The sequence below is a fragment of the Euleptes europaea genome, chromosome 5 (genome assembly GCF_029931775.1).
Source record: "Euleptes europaea isolate rEulEur1 chromosome 5, rEulEur1.hap1, whole genome shotgun sequence".
In the NCBI taxonomy this organism is placed as follows: Eukaryota; Metazoa; Chordata; class Lepidosauria; order Squamata; family Sphaerodactylidae; genus Euleptes; species Euleptes europaea.
Genome location: NC_079316.1, coordinates 28,758,962 through 28,781,294, shown reverse-complemented (window position 1 = coordinate 28,781,294; position 22,333 = coordinate 28,758,962). Strand labels below are relative to the sequence as shown.

General features: G+C 41.9%; 1 protein-coding gene across 1 annotated transcript in view; it reads left to right on the top strand.

Annotated features, from left to right (window-relative positions):
• The first annotated feature begins 4,766 nt into the window (after nt 1–4,766).
• Nucleotides 4,767–22,333, top strand: part of ARHGEF26 (Rho guanine nucleotide exchange factor 26) — a 68,248-nt gene continuing 50,681 nt past the window's right edge. Inside the window, exons 1-5 of the mRNA XM_056849666.1 lie at nt 4,767–5,846; nt 10,028–10,067; nt 12,546–12,691; nt 16,307–16,363; nt 21,083–21,243. Coding sequence (XP_056705644.1) covers nt 4,770–5,846; nt 10,028–10,067; nt 12,546–12,691; nt 16,307–16,363; nt 21,083–21,243 — 1,481 coding nt within the window. The 5' untranslated portion in view covers nt 4,767–4,769. The remainder of the gene's footprint in view (nt 5,847–10,027; nt 10,068–12,545; nt 12,692–16,306; nt 16,364–21,082; nt 21,244–22,333) is intronic.

The following is a 22,333-nucleotide window of genomic DNA, read 5'->3' as shown; positions in this document are numbered from 1 at the left end:
TGCTCACTTAAATAAAAAACCAATTGAATCAAAGAACCTAGTAAAAGCCCTATTAGATCAGTATCATGGGTCCATTTTGGTGCAGCCTTGTGTTTCCTCACAGGGTGTCTGTTGTGGGGAGGGGAAGGGAAGGTGATTGTAAGCAGGTTTGATTCTCAGTTAAGTGGTAGAGAAAGTCGGCATATAAAAACCAACTCCTCCTCCTTTTTCCGAGGGTGGCTAGATGACTCCAAAAAGCCCACAAGCAAGGCATGAAGGCAACTCCATCAAACTGATATTTAAAGGCCCACTGCTCCTGAATGTGGAGCCATATTGGATAATAGCCAGTGGTGTCATGAATTTGTCTAGGCATCCAAGGTACTGACCACCACAGGGCTTAGGGCTGCCAGGTCCCTCTTCACCACCGGTGGGCGGTTTTGGGGGCGGAGTCTGAAGTCTTAGACAGAATGGCAGAGTAGACATCTCTCTCCAATTTTGGTGAAACAAGCACGTGGTACTACTTGAAGCTTGATGAAAACTCTGAAATGGGGATTATACCGGAAGCCCATTACGACTGAAAATGTTCCGTGCTTCATTGTGCGACTGAATACGATCCGCACTTTATTGTAAATTACCTCGTTTGGACTGTTAACTTCTGTGCACTTTATCAGCCTTGTATATATACACTTACCTGTTTGCATTCGATATTACATCATAAGCCCTTGCTCTGGACCTATATCCTCGGGATATATTTTACATGAGGTTCTCCTCAGAATACAACTGTTTGCATTGTTGTAGATGTGCTTTATTTGAGCCTTACCCAAGTACAATTCTTTGATTCCCGAGTACCTGGAGGTGGGCAACCCTAGCAGGGCTGCAGGCTTCCCACGTTTTCGCCTCAAATCCTATTTTTTTTATCCTCTCCCCACCCCTCGCTTTCGATGGTGGCGGACGGCGTCTTGCGCTTGCCTTTCAAAGCGAAGAGACCTGGCAGCCGTGACCCCGTCCCTGATCCAGCGCCCGGCTTCGGACCCATCAGCGGCGAGAGGCAGAAACGGGTCTTTGCGCCGGCTGAAGGCCACCTTCCCCCGGCCCCGGACGCCTGACCCCATTCAAGCCTTGGCAGATCCTCGGGGGGGGCGGAGAGCCAGCCAGCCAGCCTGCCTGCCCTCAAGCTCTCCGGCCAGGCATCCCTCTCCTTTCGCAGGACTGCGGGGCGGCGCTTGGGCTGGGCAGAGAGAGGCGGCGCTTGGAGACGGAGGCCGGAGCAGCGCAGGACGCCCAGGAGGCTGGAGCCGCCGAGAGAGGTCAAGCGGCGGCCGGGCGTCGCCAGGAGCGCGCGGGGAGCGACAGGTGGGGAGGCGCCAGGACGGAGGGCGAGGAGGCGCGCGCGGGGGACCCCCTTTTTTGGGCTGCAATGAGGTGAGGGAGGCAGAAACGAGCGGGGTCTTTCTTGGCGGGAAGGGGTTGCTGGAGGAGGGGGCGGCGCGGGGGCGGGGGAGGCTTGGCGTTTCCAGCGCTGGGTCCCAGCCTTTCCCCGCCTCCTGGGAAAAGTTGGCCTCGGACTGAAGCGAGGGTTACCTGGCGGAGGGGGCGGGTGGCTTTCTCCGCGTCGGGGGACGGAGCCGGGGTGGGCATGCCTCTGCACCCCCCCCCCGCCCTGCCTCCAATAAACTCCTGAGGGAAGCTGAAAGACGACGAGGAAGGCTCATCAGGGGGACAGTGGGAGAAAAGGGCAAGAGTCCAGGAGCACCAGAAAGACTCACAAAAATATTTTCTGGCAGGGTAGGAGCTTTCGTGCACTTTAAAGACTAACAAAAAATATTTTCTGGCAGGGTATGAGCTTTAGTCTGTGTGCAGTAGTTAGTCTGTCTGCAGTAGTAGAAAAGAGCAAGAGTCCAGTAGCACCATAAAGACTAACAAAAATATTTTCTGGCAGGGTATGAGCTTTAGTCTGTCTGCAGTAGTAGAAAAGGGCAAGGGCCCAGTAGCACCTTCAAGACTAACAACAATATTTTCTGGTAGGGTGTGAGCTTTCGTGAGCCACAGCTCACTTCTTCAGAAAGCTCCTACCCTGCCAGAAAATATTTTTGTCAGTCTTTAAGGTGCTCCTGGACTCTTGCTCTTTTCTACTACTGCAGACAGACTAACACGGCTACCCACTGGGAATTATCTTCAAGGGGGACAATGAGAGAGTTGCCCGGTTCTTCGGCTGCGCGCGCGGAGTTATGTGGGAATCGCAGGAGGGCGCGGGGGGGGGAAGGGGGAATTCAGCCAAGGGGGAAACGAAAATACCCTCCTTCCCCTCGAAGGCTTTTTAGCAGATAACAGTGATTTAAAGAACAAAACCCTGCCTGTCAGATAGGCTGTCGCAATAAAGCTAAGACATAAACAGGTCGTTAAAAGAAACCCCCACCCTCCAAGGCTGTTATCATCTGAATGTGGATAATTCCCAGTGGGTCGCCGTGTTAGTCTGTCTGCAGTAGTAGAAAAGGGCAAGAGTCCAGTAGCACCTTAAAGACTAACAGCAATATTTTCTGGTAGGGTATGAGCTTTCGTGAGCCACAGGCTCACGAAAGCTCATACCCTGCCAGAAAATATTTTTGTTAGTCTTTAAGGTGCTACTGGACTCTTGCCCATTTCTACATCTGAATGAGGGATGACTTCTAGAAGAGGAGCCCTGTGGCTGGGGAAACTAGGCAGCCCAGTGGCCCTTGCAAGGCTAACGTGTTTTTATGGTGTTGGCCAGTTTACTGGGTTGGCTGGTGGAGGAGATTCTGGGCTCAGAAAGCTGATGCCGTCATAAAGGTGTGTAATGTTCAAAGTGCCAGTAAATGCTGCTGTGTTCTCCGTATCCGGGCTCTTTATGTGAACCTAAGTCCGGGATACAAAGAATGGGTCCCTTCAGTTCGGTGCTCTCGTGGGAACTTTGGACTGGTGGGCCTTGGAAGGGCAGGCTTCTGCAAAGTGTGGCAGGTGGTTTTTAAAACAGAAGCATTTGGGCGTTTGTAATATGGCATGGCAGTCTATGAAAAAAAGAAAAACAACAGAAATCCTATTGGAGGCAAGAAAGGCCTTGGCTGCGCTTCTTTACAGTGGTTCCTTGGGTCACAGCCCTAATTGTTAAGCAGCAGCTTTGTTCCTGGAATCAAATCATTCGTTCACACTTTGCCTTTGTCGGAAATTGTGGAGTGCACTTGGAAGTGCACTGAAAATATGTGCTGATGGTATGGGTGCTGAGCGTCACTGTGTCAAAGTCCAGATTTTTCAGTGTGAACAAAAGGGCACAGAAAGAGTGGGGCATACATGCACGGTGGAAGAATGGTAACAGATTGCTCGGTTGGTTGTAAGTAACCTCCTCGAACTCAGTATTAAAATACCCTTTCTAGGTGTTGTGTTACCATTAGATAGCCTGTCTGACTGATGAAAAGTTTTGTGTGACATGGCACCGATTCTTTCACCAACAGAAGTCAATTCAATTAAAAAAAAAACTACCTGTTTCATTTCTTTTTTTCCCCTGAGGCTGCTTTACTAGGTTGATACCTGCACACATAGTATATGAGAGACTTATACTAACCAGTATTACAACAAGAACCTATTATACCAGATGTTTGAGTAATTGGGAATATAATTTACAACATATACACATCCCTGGTTGGGTTTGAACTGTTTGTATTTGTATTCATTATTGTATTTCTGTAAATGTGTGCAGGCTCAAGAAAGGGTTTTAATTAACCACTGATGAAGGCCCCATAGGCCGAAACGCGTTTGGTATGTGGTTACAGTTATCAACCTCAGGATATGCCATTGTGCTATTTTAATGCTTTTAAATAATTTTAACTTTTACATAGCGCTTCTAATAAATTATACTTTCAGTATTTATACATAGACTTATATATATTTTCTTGGGTACACAGCTTTTGTTTTTAGGTTGGGTTTTATTCCCCTCCTTTTTTTCTTCCACAAAAAGTTTTGTGTGACATGGCACCGACTCTTTCACCAACAGAAGTCAATTAAATTAAAACAAAACAAAACACTACCTGTTTCATTTCTTTTTTCCCCCTGAGGCTGCCATGTATTTTGGCAAGTATTTTTGCCTGTTATTTAGTAGTCCTTAAAACATGTTTCTCTTGATGGCATCTGTCTGTGGAATAAGAAATTGCCTACCATCAATATCTTAAAGTGAAGTTTAAAATAAATAAATAAAAAGTTTCAAGTTCTTTACTACAATGGATATCCATGTTAGTCTGTCTGTAGCAGTAGAAAAGAGCAAGAGTCCAGTAGTGCCTTAAAGACTAACAACATTTCTGGCAAGGTGTGAGCTTTCGTGAGTCACAACACATTTCTTCAGATACAGCTAGAATGTGGGCCCATAGAGAAGAGTGAATTCAGACACCCAATGGCAATAGCAAGTAAATGTCAATAGCAGGTAAATGACATTAGCAGGTATGATTGGGTTAGGTGTGATATGCAGAGGGGTAGCAGGCATGGAGAAATCAGCATTGGTAATGAGTACTTCACTGTCACTATGCAGCCAGTCTTTGAAGTGTATTGTTTTTGTGGGGATAGATGGAATCTTTCTGTAAGCAAAATTAACGAGCAATCCTAAACAGGTCTACTCAGACAACTGTTCCATTTTATCACTAGGAAAGTGTATTTAGGATTGTAGCCTTAGATTATCAGATTGTGAGTTGCTTCTGAATGATTAATTTTTTTTACTTGCTCTTGTCTTGTTAAAAAGGACAGACTGCATTCCTGTCTCAGTGTTGGGTTGACCCTAGCCCTTGGTTATGGATGGGCAAAATGAAGTGGACATTTCAAACAATAACATCACACCATTGTGGAGAAGGAGGCCAGCCCACCAAGTCAGTTTGCACACAAGAAGCAAACCCAGGCCCCAGTCCTACCAGAGTTCCACTGGGGTCCTTTTCACAGATTTCCCTGTGGAAGACAGGGATATGTTCACTTTAACTCAGCCTACTGAAACAATAATTACTTCTCGGGACAACAATTCTCGGGACAACAATGTTGAGAAGAGTCCTTTGCATTTCAGCTGCAGCCTCGGTTCAGTGCCAAATGGGAAGGTTCGATTTCCAGAGAACAAATCTCTCTCCCCTAGGCTTTCTGACAGGATGTCTCAAGTCCTGAAAATGGTTTCAAATAATTCTATAAATCGTACAGCTAGTGATTCTATAAGTTCAGCAGGTAGCAAACTGGTTCATTCAGCGAGGGTTTCTGATCAATCATCGCTTAGCCCCGAGAAGGAACAAATTGTTTTCACGTCGAGGCTTGGATTTTCTCCCACAGAAAACATACATTCACCAAACAACAACACAAGCACTGCCTCAGCATTTCAACCAAGCCAGCCTCCTAAAACCCCAGAGAAGGCACCTGTTCGATTGCCTCCCTCTTCTGAACAGCACCATCTACCTCTTCAAAGACTGCCATCAAATGAGACTGACCTCACAGAAGCACAACCTGTGGTTTTGAGTACAAATAGTCCTGCTGCGTTGAAAGTGGGGAAGCAACAGATCATCCCTAAGAGTCTGGCTTCTGAAATAAAAGTAACCAACAAATACAGTAGCCAAAATGGGGAGCCAAACAGGAGGGCTCTTAAAGTTCGCAGCCTGGTGGAGACTGTTAATGCACCTTTGGTAACTGGTGGAGGTGGAGAAGCAGAGGGTGATATGGACAGCCCGGGGATACTGAGGCGTGGTTTGAGGTCCACTTCCTATCGGCGAGCCGTTGTGAGTGGTGTTGAGTTTGATAGTACAGCCAACTTTAAGAAGAAAAACAGAATGTCCCAGCCAGTATTGAAAGCAGTAGTTGAAGACAAGGAAAAATTTTCTAGTTTAGGAAGAATAAAGGTAAGTAAACTGACAAAATGTTATTTTTCATCAACATAATCACTGTGCTTCTTAATTATATGGTACAGTTTTGTGAGATGGGCTAGGCAGAGATATTGACTTGCTCAAAGCCATCCCATGAGCTACCTGACAAAGTACTGGTTCATGCGGTATTCATCACAGCAAACAAAACTGCACACTTAAAGTACTGATTCATACTCTTAAGTGTGCAGTTTTGTTTGCTGTAATGAATACTGTCAAGTGAGAAAGGAAGATGCACATCTGGAAGCACACACTAGATGCACAGGGCAAAGACAAGGAAGTTTTGTAATTGTGCTCTTTATGCAGAAGTACCTTTTTCTATCTGGGGTGTGTGCATACTCTGGAAGAAGCTGTTGATGTAGTTAGAACACCTTTTCCTGTTTATGCCCTCTGCTTCACACATGATGATGGAGGAATTTCAGTTTACCTAGGAAGTGATGGAGGGGGTAAGGCTCAGAAGTGACTCGATCTGCCTAGGGCACTTTCTCCCTTTGAGAATGGGATATGTTTGTGAAAACATAAGAGGAGAGAAATTGGTGGCTCTGGAATTGGGGTGGAGTAGACAGTAATGTCCTCTACAGGGCTGGGTTGTGTTGTGTTTTTTATGCATTGCTGCTGCCTGCCCCCCAAAAGTTGTGGGCTTCCTTCAGTTATGGTATATTGGCACCAAGTAGGAAACACATCTCAGTTTTTCTGTGTTTCTTTTGCCCAGCTAGTATTTGAGGATTGTAATCCACTAATCTGCAGCAATGGTATTGTAGAAACATAGAGTTAGAAGGGACCTCCAGGGTCATTCAGTCCAACCCCCTGCACAATGCAGGAAATTCACAACTACCTCCCTCCTCCACACCCCCAGTGACCACTGCACCATGTCCAGAAGATGGCAAAAATCTCCAGGATCCCTGGCCAATCTGGCTTGGAGGAAAATTGCTTCCTGATCCTAAAATGGTGATTGACATTACCTTGGGCATGTATGAAAGGGCTATGAGAGCTAAGCATTGACTCATCCCTTCCCACCCTCCCTCTCATGGTCTAAGCTCACAGTGGTCACTACTTGGGAATAGAGAAGACTGAGTGGGACCTTTACTCATCTCCTTTTTGGGAATAATTAGATTTTTGTAAACTTTTCCCTTGAATTACAGTCAGAACTCAGATATGTTGTGAAGAAATCAGTTCCTTGGCCATTGAGGTTCACTGTCATTTGATTTTTGAAAAATGTATTTTTTTAAAAAAAGGATGGATTGTACAATCCTTTCCTTTTATTATGTCTGCCATTCAGAATGTCAAACTGGTAGGAAGTCCTATTCAAAACACACTGTGAGTTTCCTCCCCACTTTTAATATTGCATCTGTAGTATCACACTACATATAGCTTCTTTGACATTCATTTTCACATATTCAGTGGTGTGTATTTCCTCTTATGTATTCACCATGGCAAACATCAGTGCTCATGGTACACATGCCTTCCAGATAAAATGAGACTTGGCCTTGATGGGGATTTGAACTAAGTTTTCTCACAACTAGATAGACCCAGCATTCTTTTCACCACAGCACACCAGGTCTTTGTGTTGTTGGAAATTTATGTATAGCCCTTTCCAAAAGCATTATTTGCTAAACATCTTTGTATCTTGATGTGAACATTTTTTTGTGGAATTATCAGTTTTAAATCAAATCAGTATACTTTCTGCAGCGCTGAACTGGAATTGGAAAATTTGAAAAGCGTGTGTCTTCAAAATGCAGCAGCCTTTCTTCCTGTCCTGGGTAGAAAGATTCCTGCTGTACTTTGTGCACAACCAGTGTGGATCCCAGAATATAGATTGATCAGGATTGGCAGGGGATGGATATCTTAATGAGGAAAGAGGAGAGGTGCAGGGTTTGAGTATCTCTGTCCCTTTAAAACCACCCATTACGTAAGCCTCCCAAAAGATGAATTAAGAACTAATGATAGTTCTTTACCTGTTGCTGTATACCTTTGAGTTGTCAGATTTATTAGATGCATTCAGTTTGCCACAGTCCCTTTTGGATGCGAACAGAGGAAATTGACATTTCCCAAAGGATTTCCCACCCCACAAAGTAATTGCTGGTGCAAAGGCGGGTTTTTTGTAACTGAAGTAAACATGGCCTTTGCATGTCAGCTTAAGTTCAGCAAGGGAAGTTAGGGTTTAAAAAAAGAACAGCGAGATATATAAACAGGATTTCTGGTAGTTGTTTTGCAGCAATGCTTTTGCTAAAATGTAATTTTATTTTAAATCTTGAATTTAAGAGTAATTTTAAGAGTAATAGCCCAATCCCATCTATTTATTGTAAGTAAGCTCGATTGGCCCTGACCCGCATGGTCCAGGCTAGCCCAATCTTATCAGATCTTGTAAGCTAAGTAGGGTTGGCCCTAGTTATTACTGGGAGGCAAGATCACCAAAGAAGTCCAGGGTTGCTCTACAGAGGCAGGCAATGGCAAACCATCTCTGTTGTCTCTTGCCTTGAAAACCTTACAGGGTTGCCATAAGTTGGCCATGACTTGGCAGCACTTTCTGTCACCAACAAGCTCCACTGAGTTCAGTAGTACTTACTCCCAAGTAAATGCTATTAGAATTGCATCCTTAATACATTGACAGGGGCCGTGGCTCAGTTTGTAGAGCATCTACTTGGTGTGCAGAAGGTCCCAGGTTCAATCCCCGGCATCTCCAGTTAAAGGGACTAGGCAGGTAGGTGATGTAAAAGACCCCTGCCTGAGACCCTGGAGAGCCGCTGTCGGTCTGAGTAGACAATACTGACTTTGATGGACCAAGGGTCTGATTCAGTATAAGGCAGCTTCATGTGATATTATCCAGGCAGAAGCAATATAATTAAGATGCTACAAAAGAATGTTCAAAATAGCCTAGCAATTTTGACTGAGCAATTTTGGTGCATTTCAAGACCTGAACGTTTTTACTCATGGTGGGTTAAAAGCTCTGCAGGGTGTGTTGAAATTGCATGTACCATTGAGTTAGCCATGTTGGTGTGTTGCAACAAGAAGAAGAAGGACTTGTTGCACCTGTAAAAGACTAAGGCAGAGGCAGGCAACCTCCAGCACATGTGCCAAACTGCTTGGGGCAGATAGATCACGATGGGTAGCCATGCTAGTCTGTCTGTAGCAGTAAGAGACTAGCACAGTAAGAGCAGAAAAAAGTAAGAGTCTAGCACACAATGCCAGTTCTCTCCCTAAAGGACTGTAACAAGCTCCTGATCTGGAAATTCTACTGGGTCTCCTGTTTCTCCCTGAATGTCTGGCCAAGTACAAACTTCATGCCATTCACCCCCCCTTGCTTGCTGACCCACCAACATCTTCACGGACAGGCATTGTTGGGTTATTGCCACTTGGGTCAAAAAGGTTGCCTACCACATGGATTTATTGAAACAATCTTTAATAGGCTACAACCCACTTCACCATGGATTTATTGAAACAGTCTTTAATAGGCTACAACCCACTTCACCAAACTGTATGATAAAGACTAAACCTATGAGCTGTTACAGCCTCCAAAGACATATAGCAAAATAGACTGCCATGTGATTTTTTCTCTTTTACATGAAAGTGTTCATCATTTGTTTGTTTTACACTTAGTGTAAACCCATATCAGTAAAATGTTGTGTGTAAATGGCCTAATTTAAACAGTTTAGAAACTACTGCTCCAGATGAAGCTCTATACAGGAAACAGAAGACAAGCCTGGCTTGTTTCTTATGTGAATGCTGTGGGCTCTAAATATGATTCCAGACTAATGAAATCACTTGCATGTTACTGAACTCTATCGAAATGAACTGAGTGTTCTCTCTCCCTTCCCCCCGCCCCACTTTTGGAAGAATTTATTCATAAATAAAATGCACCATGTGATCTAATCTGATGGGCATGTGCAATTCCTCCATTTGCAAAGCTGCTCCATTAATTTCAATAAAGGAAGCAGGTTGACGTGTGCATACTTTCAGAGTCTGGAAGGCTCCGACCAGGCCGGAATTTTTCTAGAGTTAGAACGCCACTGGGGGGGGGGGGCAGCTGCCAGTTTTGATCCGCTTGTTCTCAAATGTTTATTTCTGAATCTTAGATTATGAAATGTAGTTTTCTTGATGATGCCACTTTCTGTGCATTCTTATTTTGACTGTTGTCTTCTTTTTCTCTCTCATAATCGTAGAAGAAAATGCAGAAAGGACAAGGGACGTTTGATGGAGAAGGTAAGAACTAGCTTTTGGATTGTGTGGTGTGATACTGCTCCCCCTCCCCCAAAAAAGGGGTGCAGAAGAAACAAAAGCAAATAAGTTGTGCAGTACAAGCAAACTCTTGTACTGAGAAGAGTTCATTGTGTCGTTGCAAATTTTTTTATTTCAGTTCTAGCTTATAGGGGCAGGGCTGAAGAAATCAGTTATGAGGTTATGCAAACCAGCACTCCCCAATACTTTATTGATGTTGAGTAAGATTATGATTATTGTGGCAAATCTCTGTCTGTCTGTCTACTGTTCTTCCGTCATGTCTCTTTTATCCAGTTGTCCTATTGTTGCTCCTTTATCTGCTGCAGCCTTAGGCGAAGAGGATCTCCTCTGTGTATCCTCAGGCCTATCCTGAAGATCCAGTCATTACCATTATCTCTCTTCTTTCTATACTTCATTGTTCTTCACTCTCTTGGAAGATACTTGGGTTTGGTTTGCTTTGTCAGACTGTTCCATAAATTTCAGGCAAATTATCATTTTTTTTCTTTTTTGCATAAGTCCTGCTTTCCCTCTTTCTTTACATTTATATTTGCTGCTTCTGCCAAAACTTTGGCTAGCATTCTTTGACTTCTTTGCTACATAAAACGGACTTTTAATGCCAGTTTTAATTTTGTTCCTTCCTGCCATGCTTCAGTTCTTTTTGTTTGAAATTACATCCTATTCCCTTTACCAATGATGATGTTTAGTATGTTACAAATTGTTGATGCCTTTTTGGATTGTGAACATACCAGAACAATGGTTTGGTCATGCGTCATTACATTATGTACCGGTACTAATATTATATATATTAGACATGACATGCATTTTCCTACACTTTACAAATTCAAGGACTTTAACCCAAAATGTAAAGACTATAACAGCTGAAGTGAATCAGACTTGAGAAATTAAAAGCTGTGGGTGACAAAAAAATGTGAGTCTGAGGAGATAAGGCAGGATAGAAATGTTATAAATAAATATTATTTAATGCTATTTGATGCTTGTATCAATAGAGTTTTTTAAAATGGTGATACTTTTGTTAGCAACTCTGTAGCTTGATGTATTCAGTGGAAAGGTGGGATACAAAGCCGCTTTGGATCCTCATGTGGTGAAAGGCAGGATATGATTAAATAAATACGTTTTCTAAAATAAATAAACCGGAGGACTGTTGTTATGATCTAAAGCCACAAGTTTGCTGTCATGTGCATGTAAAGGGTGTGTGTTTGCTGGTTTCCCTATTCATTTCACTCCATGTGTTCTGTATGAACATTCCTCAGCATTTTGTAGAACTGCTCTTCACTTAATGGGAAAGGTCGGGTGAGGAAAGGTTTCACTGGGTACATAGGATTACTGGATTGAAGTACTGAAGAAGAGAGAGAGAGGAATTGATAGCAGTTTCCATTGTACAGGGAAAGTCAGTGCCTTTTCCACTGGGAAATGACTCTGCTTCTTTAACCTTGCAAAATAGTGGGTTGGATCCTGGAAATGATCCGTTCTACTAACGATGGGGCTTTCCTCCAACACAGGAAGACTTGTGCTGAAAAAGAGCCTCTTGTAGCCCATTCCTTGCAGTGAAGGAATCACTACGATTAGCAGAATAGATCTATGGGATCCAGCCCGATGAAATATGTTTCAAATCCTTTAAAAATAAAACCAAAAAGCAGCTTTGAATTTTTGATCAAAATAAATGGAATCAGATTAAAGGTAATATACGTTGGTTCGGCTGAATAAATTATTCCAGTACCAGAATTTGGTGTTTGTATTTTTAGGAATTGAGATTTTTAATGCAGAATTATTGTTACCTGCAGAGTCCATCCATTGGACTTTACCCTGACAATTTTCATATAAAAGAACACTGTTTTTATTTCATAATATCACGGTGGATTTGCAACATATTACTATGAGATTATCTGATTCCTGGATCATTAACCTTTCTTTATCAGGGTTATGTGTATAGTACATGAAAACAAAACAGTCTAAGCCAAGAAAAGATGGATTTAGTAGTTTATATAAATTATGAAACTGAAAATGTTCATATGTATTTGCTTATTTTGTATGATTTATTGTATTTCCCACTAGTCACAAAGAAGGGGAAGGACATTGCCCCTCAAAATTTTTTACTAGCCTTTGGCCACATACTCTGCTCTACTTTTGTTATCATAAGGACTAGAAACTTTTTAAAAATAAAAGCTGCTTCATGACGAAATTCTGTGCTTGCTTGGAATGCAACGAACAGTTTTCGGTTAAAAACTTTTTACAAACACAAGCTGAAGGAGAATAAAATTGTGTCTCATTTTCTTCACAAAGAACACAAGCTATATTGAATTTGGATGGAAGGCATCTTTTCAGTGGTACAGTGATCCATTGTTACTGTAATATCTATTATGCTGTTGTAGGTCCTAAACAAGAGTCTATCTTTGTCAATTATTTTTGTACTACTTAAAATCTTTTTTTTTTATGGTATTGTAGAAAATGCTGTGTTGTATCAGAACTACAAAGAAAAAGCACTAGATATCGATTCCGATGAAGAGGTAGAATCGAAAGAACAGAAGTTAGATGAAAAGATAGTTATTCAATACAAACCTCTGAGATCAACATGGAGTCAGTTATCTGTGGTAAGTGCCATAAAGTAATGTAGCCCAATACCAAATTGAAATGCAACCGTGCATGTAAGCAAGGCTCTTATCTGCTAGTGTCCTTTTCAACTTAAGGTTTTATGGCCTTTCTTTTGCCCCCAGACTACCTCCCAGGGTGAAATGTTTATGGACACACAGATAATACTCAGAGCTGTAATTGACAAAGAAACACTGCTGCCAAATTTATATTCTTGACTTGGTTTGAGTTATGAAAACAAGTGAACTGCATTAGCTGCAGGATCTATAACTTCTCAAATCCTTGAGCTTTTTTTTCATTAAAGTAGCCATAAGGAGAGATTTTAATGAAAATAACATAAAAATGGAGGACATGAACAGAATTCCCAAGAATGTGCACTTCTTTCCCCACTCCTTTGTCTTCTACTCCCCCCCCCCTTCCCGGCACTTTCTGTTACATGTGCATGAATGTAACCATGGTTAATGCAAACCAAGTACCTTTGTAAACCAGAGATTTGTAGCCATGATTTGAAGTGGGTTTGCAAACCCTTTTTGGTTTATGATAACTATAGTTTCTTATTGTATGTTCCTATGCTAAATGCTCTAAATTGTTTTTTTAAACTCAGGGTGGTTTGAAGAGAGCATCTTTCCCTCATGATACCCCCAGTCCCAACATTATTAGAGAAGCATGGAAAGTGACCATGTAGAAACAGCAACTTAAGTCATGCAAGAATCTCATGCAATATGATACAATAGCATTTGCATGATTCTCTGGTTTTGCAGATGTTGGCTTAGTTAAGCAAATATCAAAGAGGTCAAGGTACTCCTTTTTGTTTGTATAATACAGCCAGCTGTGGTTACAAGTACAATTTAATTAAATATGTAAGAGGATTGTAATTGGTTTCCTATACTTAATGTTAACTCTTGGCAGTACCTTTTCATACTAAAGGTTTTTTTAAAAAAATTACAATAGCAAACATTATCAAAAGTGAATGTTTTTAATGGCCTAAAGAACCATCCCCCCGCCAAGCAAAATATATTAGCATATTATTTATCCAATGAACCACATTTACAAAATTATTAAAATTACTAGATAGTAATAACATCATAAAAACTGCAATGAGAATGAACTTAACAGGAAAAACCATCTCTACTTCTGTGAGAATTTTATGTACCCTTTTGGGACTATTCAGAGGGAAACAACCGGGAACCCACAAGGACTTGTGGGGGGTTTCTCATTTTCCCTTCCCCACTATTTCTTCTTTTCCTTCCTTTTCCTGCTGCCTTCTCTCCTGCGCACCCACCAGCCAATCTACCTTCTTGTACTTGAAGGGCTGTCATATAGAGGATACTGCCGAGATGTTTTCTGTTGCCCCAGAAGGTTGGACCAGAACCAACGGGTTGAAATTAAATCAAAAGAGTTTCTGTTTAAACATCAGGAAGAACTTTCTAACAGTTAGAGCAGTTCCTCAGTGGAACAGGCTTCCTCGGGAGGTGGCAGGTTCTCCTTCACTGGAGCGTGTTTAAGCAGTTTAGATGGCCATCTGTCAGGAATGCTGATTCTATGACCTTAGGCAGATCATGAGAGGGAGGGCATCTTCTGGGCATGGAGAAGGGGGTCACTGGGGTGTGGGGGGGAGGTAGTTGTGAATAGGAGGTTGGACTAGATGACCTTGGTGGTCCCTTTCAACTCTATGATTCTACCTTTACCTGCCCCCCTGGTCTTCAGCTTTTTCTCCTTCCCTGTCCTTGGCGGCCTTTACCCAGGAAAACTATGGCCTAGTTGGACAGTGCCACTCCCCAGGCTGTGCCCAGTTATATCGTGGGGAACTCAAGGACTTTTGAGGGGACCTCTTTTCCCCCTGTATTACCTTCACCATACTAAGCACAGTGGGAGCAGGAATAAGAAGGAAGTGGAGTTGGATCAAATGATTTAAAGGCATGACAGGGGGCTAGCAAAGGTTGGGGGAGTAGCAGCTGGAGCCATGGAGGGGAATAGAGCCAGTTTGGGGAGGTGGGCTACAGGGAGGGGAAGTAAAAAAATTCCCCCTCCCTGGAAGTCATTTCAGGTCCCCAGTTTGTAATAATAATAAAAAAGCACCAAGCAAAGTGCGAAACAAACTGTGTCTTGTCCCCTCTTTGCCCTCTTGCCCTATGTATCATGGCTATACCCCTTCCACTATGAAAAGAGACTGCAGTGAAATTGGCAGGGGAATAGAGAGGGGAATGGAGATTGCAAGTCAAGGGCCATAAAATAGTTGGGCCATGTTTTCACTGATGGTTTGGATAAACTGATTGTCAAGTGCTGTTTGGATCTGAGAGAAATGCTGTGTAAACAGACTCTTCTTCCTGAGTGTGTGCCAGACAGAAACAGTGGACTTAAAACTTGTGCCTCTGTGTCATCTTTTTATTCTTAGATGAATCAACCTAAGATTTGAACACATGCCCATTTAGACAAAAGCAGGTTTTTTGGGACTGTTTTTGAACGGGAGGTGCTTCATTTTTTGAGCCTGGGTAGAAAAGGAAAAGTTGCTGGCTGAATGCTATGGTTGGCACAGAGTCCAGACCACTTTTGGCAGTCAGGAGGCTGCCTAAGTGAAGTAAACGTTCTGGCTTTTTATCACAGGATGTAATGAGGAAAAAGCAGATCATATTTACATAGCAGGCAAGCATTTTAATCACACTAACTTCTGTCTCTTTCTATGTAAAACAAGGTTAAGTTGGGAGGTAGTGAGGTAAGATATTTTGGATTTTTTTATTTTAGTAAGTCTACTTTTTAAAAAAAAATCTAAAAGAAATGAGGTATGTTCTACAAGAATCTTGTTTAGTTTGGAGGAAGAGGTAATTACAGTTCTGCTCAGTCTCAGAGATTAATGTATAGCAGTTTGTAGCTTGAACCCTGATCCTAAATGTTTGATAAGCTTATCTGTCTGAAATAATGATCCTGTAAGGGTGGAACAATATCATGCTTTGGAACGTCGTATTGGTACAATGGTCAAAGTATGTTAGATTATAGGTAAGGACCTTGTCAAAGGCTGACCTAAGCATACTTATTATTTCCCACTGATCTTTATTGTGAGTAAATGTAGACTTGGATCTACTGGATCCTGTGGTCAGGATTTCTACATGCAGAGTGTGACTTTTTCAGCTGCCGCTACAACCTCAAATGCCCCCCCCCCCATATATTACTTTTTGGGGAAATAAGACCCCCAAGAGCACCATTTTTGGGAGCATTTTGGACTGAAGTGGGAGGGGAAAGGCAAGAAAGTCAATTTTTGAAGGTGAAATACTCCAATGGAGCCAAGCCGTATTTAGGATGGTGTTTCTAGGTATCTTGGAAATACAGAACTGGTTGAATTATTTACTTTTATTTTATTAAAAATCAGCCTTTGCTTGGATTCTGGCCATCTTCTTAAACTGAGTTCTTCTGTGCTAATGCTTAAGTTGCTTGGTGTTCTGGTAACGTTAACAAGATTTCAGGGGGTTTATTTCTAAGCTTAAAATACCCCCAAAGTCCAAATTTGACACCAATTAATTTGTATTAGTCTGTTGGAATATTTAAAATGGTTATTTGTATACTCTTCAGGAAAAAGCAATGATTTTAATACACATATATTCAGCATTAATTATTTCTTCCAGGTGAAAAGGAACGGTCTATCTCAGACTATCAGCCAAGAGGAAAGAAAAAGACAAGAGGTATTTGAATGGACTAAGCACATAATCATTAATTAGCACAAGGCTTTAATATGCATGCTTTCAGGAGGTCAGCCTTATGGTTTCCTATTCCATTTCCTCTCCTCTCTATTATGGTACTGTGGTGCCTTTTAATCCAGACCCTGGAGATATGAAACATGTTAGAATGAAAGCTGCTGAGGGATGTATAAACACATCAGTATCTGGTATGCGCCCTGACCTGGATTGCCCAGGCTAACCTGATCTCGTCAGATCTTAGAAGCTAAGCAGGGTCAGCCCTGGTTAGTATTTGGATGGGAGACCACCAAGGAATACCAGGGTTGCTGTGCAGAGGAAGGCACTGGCAACCCACCTCTGTTAGTCTCTTGCCATGAAAACCCCCAAAAGGGGTCGCCATAAGTCGGCTGCGACTTGACGACACTTTACATCTGATATGCAGTAAGTATCTAATGATCAGAGGTCCAGATGAAAAAGGATGAGCTGTCTTGATTGGAGTGTTTCCCAGATCACTCAAATGCATGAGCCTTTCCATTACCTGAGGTGTGGTAAGTATAAAAACGCTTTACACATAACCCTGCCATACTTCTGCAGTTCAAGGTATTTACTTCTGAACCAGTTGTGTGACTGTCATCCTCACATTCCGTTCTGGACACATTTTCAGGTTGTGAGAGGATGCCATCTGTTTTCTACAGTATAACATGAGGAGTGATCCTAAAAATCTCCTGTTTTCTCCTCCTCAACCCTCTCCTCTATTCTGTAGAGGCTTCTGCTGCACTGTTGATGAATATGGACAATCTCCACCTCCTTTTGGCTTGAGCAACACCTGAAGAGAGCTGCCCCTCAGGTCAATCAGTCCTGCTAATTCAGTGCAAGAGCATAAGGAAGGACCTAAAGATCCTTTTTGTGAGTGTAAGTTACCAGATTTTTAAGTCGAATATAGTCAGCGTTAGAGAACACATGGAGACTTTGTAGCTGACAGAGAAGAGTCAGAGCTTGGGGCAGTTCTTTTCAGCCCCAGTTCAAGCCAAAAGGAGAGGAGCCTTCCAGTGGAGTGAGGAGAGCCTGACAAAATAGTGAAAGGTTAACCCTAGCGGGGTGGTAGAATTAACTGCATACATTCAGGTTGCAAACAGTTAATTCCTGCTTTGAATGATCCTTAGCATTAAAAAAAAAACTCAATGAAAATAGAAAACTTCCATAATTCTTCACTTGAAGTCAGAAATGGGTCAAATGGTTTTGCCTTCTCACTATTGCCTCTTATAGTTCCCACCTGTTCTTCACTTGTAGTTCCCACGTGTTCAGCCAGGGTGGTGTAGTGGTTAAGAGCAGTGGTTTGGAGCGGTGGAGTCTGATATGGAGAACTGGGTTAGATTCCCACTCTGGCAGAGGCTTATCTGGAGAACTGGATTTGTTTTCCCACTCCTACACATGAAGCCAGCTGGTGACCTTGGGCTAGTCACACTGTCTCAGCCCCATCTACTTCACAGGGGAAGGGAAGGTGATTGTAAGCTGGTTTGATTCTTCCTTAAGTGGTAGAGAAAGTCGGCATATAAAAACCAACTCTTCTTCTTCTCACAGTCCATTGGAAGAAGGGATAACCCAGCTGGATGGGGCAGATATCAAGGCATACATGACATGTGGCTTGGGGTGGGGGGAAACAACAATGATAGCTGCTTGAGAGGAAGAGAGCCCGAAAGAGTTTTTGAGGAATGATGTTGGGAACAGGTTGGCTGCTGAGAGTATCTGGGAAAGATGTGGGCCTTGATGTTTCTTTGCTCTGTAGCCAGAGGTTACAGAGTAAGTACCAGTGGGGAATGAGAATACTCTCCTATGGTATACCCAGAAAGTATCTCCAAAGATTTCAAAAAGAATGAAAAATAATAGTAGGTAGGGCTTGGGATAGGTAGTATGAGCACCATTTCACTTGTGAGAGTGGATTGTTTAAGGGCATATAGGATGGAATTATGAAGTGTTGTTGATTAGTCCATCATTCTCCGTGGTGTGCTAAGCTGAGGAGAACTAAGTAGGCTGGCCTAAATATTAGGAACCTTTTTTTCCTTCAAACCACGATCCAATTAAATGCACCTGAATCTTCCAGTGCCATATGCAAAGCTTCAGTACACATTTGGTCTCTAAAGAGTTCTACAAAGCATTCATAAGCTGTCAGGCTTTAGACATCTGTCTTCATTGATGCCATGCAAATTAAGTATATTCTATTTCATACTGTTGCTCATGGGGGCCGTCACTTATCTTCACTAAGAAATAATAATTGGTAAATATGTTCTCATTGTTCATCTCTGATTAGTCTCACTAGATTATACAGTAAGCTCAAACATTTCTTCTTTTTATTTTCAGCTAATCAAGTATTCTGAGAGCTGTTGGAAACTTATTTTCATTTCAGAGTAGATATAAATGGCCAACCCATATCCCATTTTGACTTTCAAACTGGTATGCTTATCCTTGATTTTCTCAGCTGAGAAGGAATCAATGAAGGCTGTCATCAGAACTGGGAACAAAGAATCTTTAAATAGTGTGGAGAAGACCAGGGCTCAGATGTCCTTTCTCTGAGCAAAAAAGAACAGATTGAAACAAATTAGTCACGGAACTCTGCAGCTCTTTTTAGGCAATCCTTTCCTCATGATTGCAGCTAAGGGGACAAGGGTAGCAGAAATTTGAAGGCAAGAAGATTTGTGAGAAACTTGCAGTTTAGCACTAAGGCTTCTTCCATTCCCTACAGTCATTTATACAAAGAAGAGCACATATCTTTCCTTGTGTTTGCTTGCAAAGTGTAGCCTTCTTAAACAGTAATAGAACTGCTTATGCAGTTTATGAGTGTGATGCAGTGATATATATGGCAGCTAAAATGACTAACCTGACGCTATCATACTTTGGTCGCATCATGAGAAGACAAGACACACTGACAAAGACAAAAATGCTAGGAAAAGTAGAAGGCAGTGGAAGAGAGGAAGACCCAAAATGAGATGGGTTAACTCAGTTTGCAAGACTTGAGCAAGGCTGTTAACAATAGAACATTTTGGAGGTCATTAATTCATAGGGTCGGCGTAAGTCAGAAGCGACTATCGACTATCACACACACACATGGCAGATTTGAGGGCTGGCAGCCCCGTGGCTCAGAGTGTTAAGCTGCAGTACTGCAGTCAAAAGCTCTGCTCACGACCTGAGTTCAATCCCGATGGACGTCGGTTTCAGGTAGCCGGCTCAAGGTTGACTCAGCCTTCCATCCTTCCGAAGTCGGTCAAATGAGTACCCAGCTTGCTGGGGGTAAAGGGAAGATGACTGGAGAAGGCACTGGCAAACCACCCCGCAAACAAAGTCTGCCTTGGAAACGTCGGGATGTGATGTCACCCCATGGGTCAGGAATGACCCGGTGCTTGTACAGGGGACCTTTACCTTTACCTATAGTTTAAAAGATGTTGGTAGTGCAAACCATACCAGAATCCAATTGGAATGTCAGCAGATCTTTGTATGCACAACAGCTCAATACATCTTTTACATTAATGGTAATATTCTACTTGAATCGAACCTCACTATCAAGTACTCTAGCATCATCTTGAACTGAGTAAAGTAAAAACAGCAGCGAAGAAGGATGATAGGCAGTACAGTGTAGGATTTGGCAGGCATGGGTTTGTGTGGGTGGCTATATGTGCATTCTGGAGACTTACCCTTTTCCTTTTCAGCCAGCTGACCTTTTGTAAAACTTCTAGGACAGCTGCTTTCCACTGCTTTCAAGGAGCTGAATCTTTAACTGTCAAGAAATTCTTGTGTCCCTAGAGAGGTTTTGCATTACTTGGGAGTTTGTTTATACAAAGTTTTCCAACAAAACCAATGGATTTCTCTTTTTGTTTTTCAAAAAAGACTTTAGTGTTCTGTATGATAATGCTGTAGAATTTTCCTAGATTCCCAGAAAGGGAAACAGTTTTTGAGATATCACCTTTTTAATGTTTCCCAACACTGGAACAAACATAACCATTTTTCATTTTATAGCAGCTTAAGTATGGAATGTTCTTTAAAATTCTTACCAGTATTATTCTCACCACACACATCTGAGATGGATTAGAGTGTAACCAGCCTGTTGTCACCCAACTGACTTCATACCTTGTAAAAAGGGTTTTTTGATATCCAAATCCTGGCACTGGAATAAGGGCCTATAGTGAACCAGTCAATATGAGACAAAACCATGGATTATTTAATTAAAAACAACAACACTACAAACACCTGGCCATGGCTCAGTGCAATATCATTCTGATGTGTATGTATGCTAATTTTAAACATTTGCATCAGCCTTGCACTTTTTTTTAAACCAAAGTACACTCTAAATCTGGCATGTGTGACATGGCCATGAAGTGGCATTCCTTTTATGGACCTTTGAAACATGGGTTCAAGGTACAGTTAAAGGAACACAATACAGTAACAGTTATGAAGCTAAGCAGGCCTAGGCTTGGTCAATGCTTGGATAGGTGGCTTTCTAGGAACCCTGTCCAATAGTTCCTTAAATTCCATGAGGAAAAATGGTGGCACATAAATGAAATAATTAAAAAGTTCAGGAAACCTGGAGTGTTCTTTAATAGAGCAGTCCCAGGACAGGAGTTTTAAAACTAGGGTGTATTTGTCTGATGCCCATTATGAATAGATGCTACTAGGATATAATTTGCCATCTAAAGCCAAAATAATTGACTTTAGTGTGTGTTTCTCATCATGCAGGCTATATTTGAAGTAATATCTTCAGAACATTCATATTTGCTCAGCCTGGATATTCTGATACGGATGTTTAAAAACTCTAAAGAACTCAGTTCTACAATGACCAAAACGGAAAGCCATCACCTTTTCTCCAATATTGCCGATGTCTGTGAAGCAAGCAAGAAGTAAGTGTTAAAACAGAGATGCCCTTTTTCTTTTCTGTGAAAGCAATTGATTTATTCAAGACAAGTATAATTTTTTAAAAAGAGACGAATGTACATTCTTTGTAAAGAAATGTAATCTTTTGTGGTAGCAACTGAATGAGTGAACTGTAATCTGTACCATCAGGATCCATTTATCAGTTGAGTGTGCATAGGGAAAGCTAGTGGGCATGACCATTCCCCGCCATTCCTCCATATCTACACTCTCACCCTTCCTATTTGGTCAAATGATTTGAATAGCTTGACTGAATAGAGGGGTTGGCTGAATGGTGGCATGGGAAGTGTTTTCCCATCTCCCATTCCTGGTGGGGTAGGGATTGCTCTGTCTACAGGTGCTTCACCCTCATAGGGAAGAATCAAGTCCTCTGTCTGCAGCTGGAGCTTGGCTTACTGTTTTGATATTCCAGTTCAAACTGCCAAAGAAACAATACTGAAGTGGTTTTAAAGTGAATTGGTTTGTCTCATCAGCCGTGGGAGCTGCTACAGTGGAAACATAAAGGCAAAGTTCCAGGTGACTCTGTTTTTTTTCCTCATGTGAACATATCACGTGTCAATCTGAGCCTTTGTTTGCCATCTTATGGTCATTTCTGTGCTTTTAAGACTTGTAGATATCAGTGGCCCTTACTGGGTGTAAGATTGCAGTTAAAACTAAAAAAAATGCAGTTCTTAAAAATATAATTTATATTTTTAAATGGTTGATCTAGCCATCATCTAGCCATTCCTTTTAATCAGCTAAAATGCCTTAAAAGAGTGCTTTCATAGAGAATGTTGTATGTTTTTTTTAAAAAAATTAGGTCCATAAACAATGGGTTTACTAATGTGTTGCTACAAGTCATTAGGTTTTTAAAACAGTTTCCTGTCAACTGATAAAGTACTGCAAAATCAAGTAGTGTTTAAAGCTTTGACAGCTTTCTTTAATTAAGCGATTTCTGGTTTGGAATATCCATATCTTTTCTGGGCCTAAACTAAACAAGTAGTCTCTTCCAAATACTTAGAGATCTGTGGGAATAAAATGTACTCAAGTGTCAATGATTCTGTTGTACTTTAGTGACTG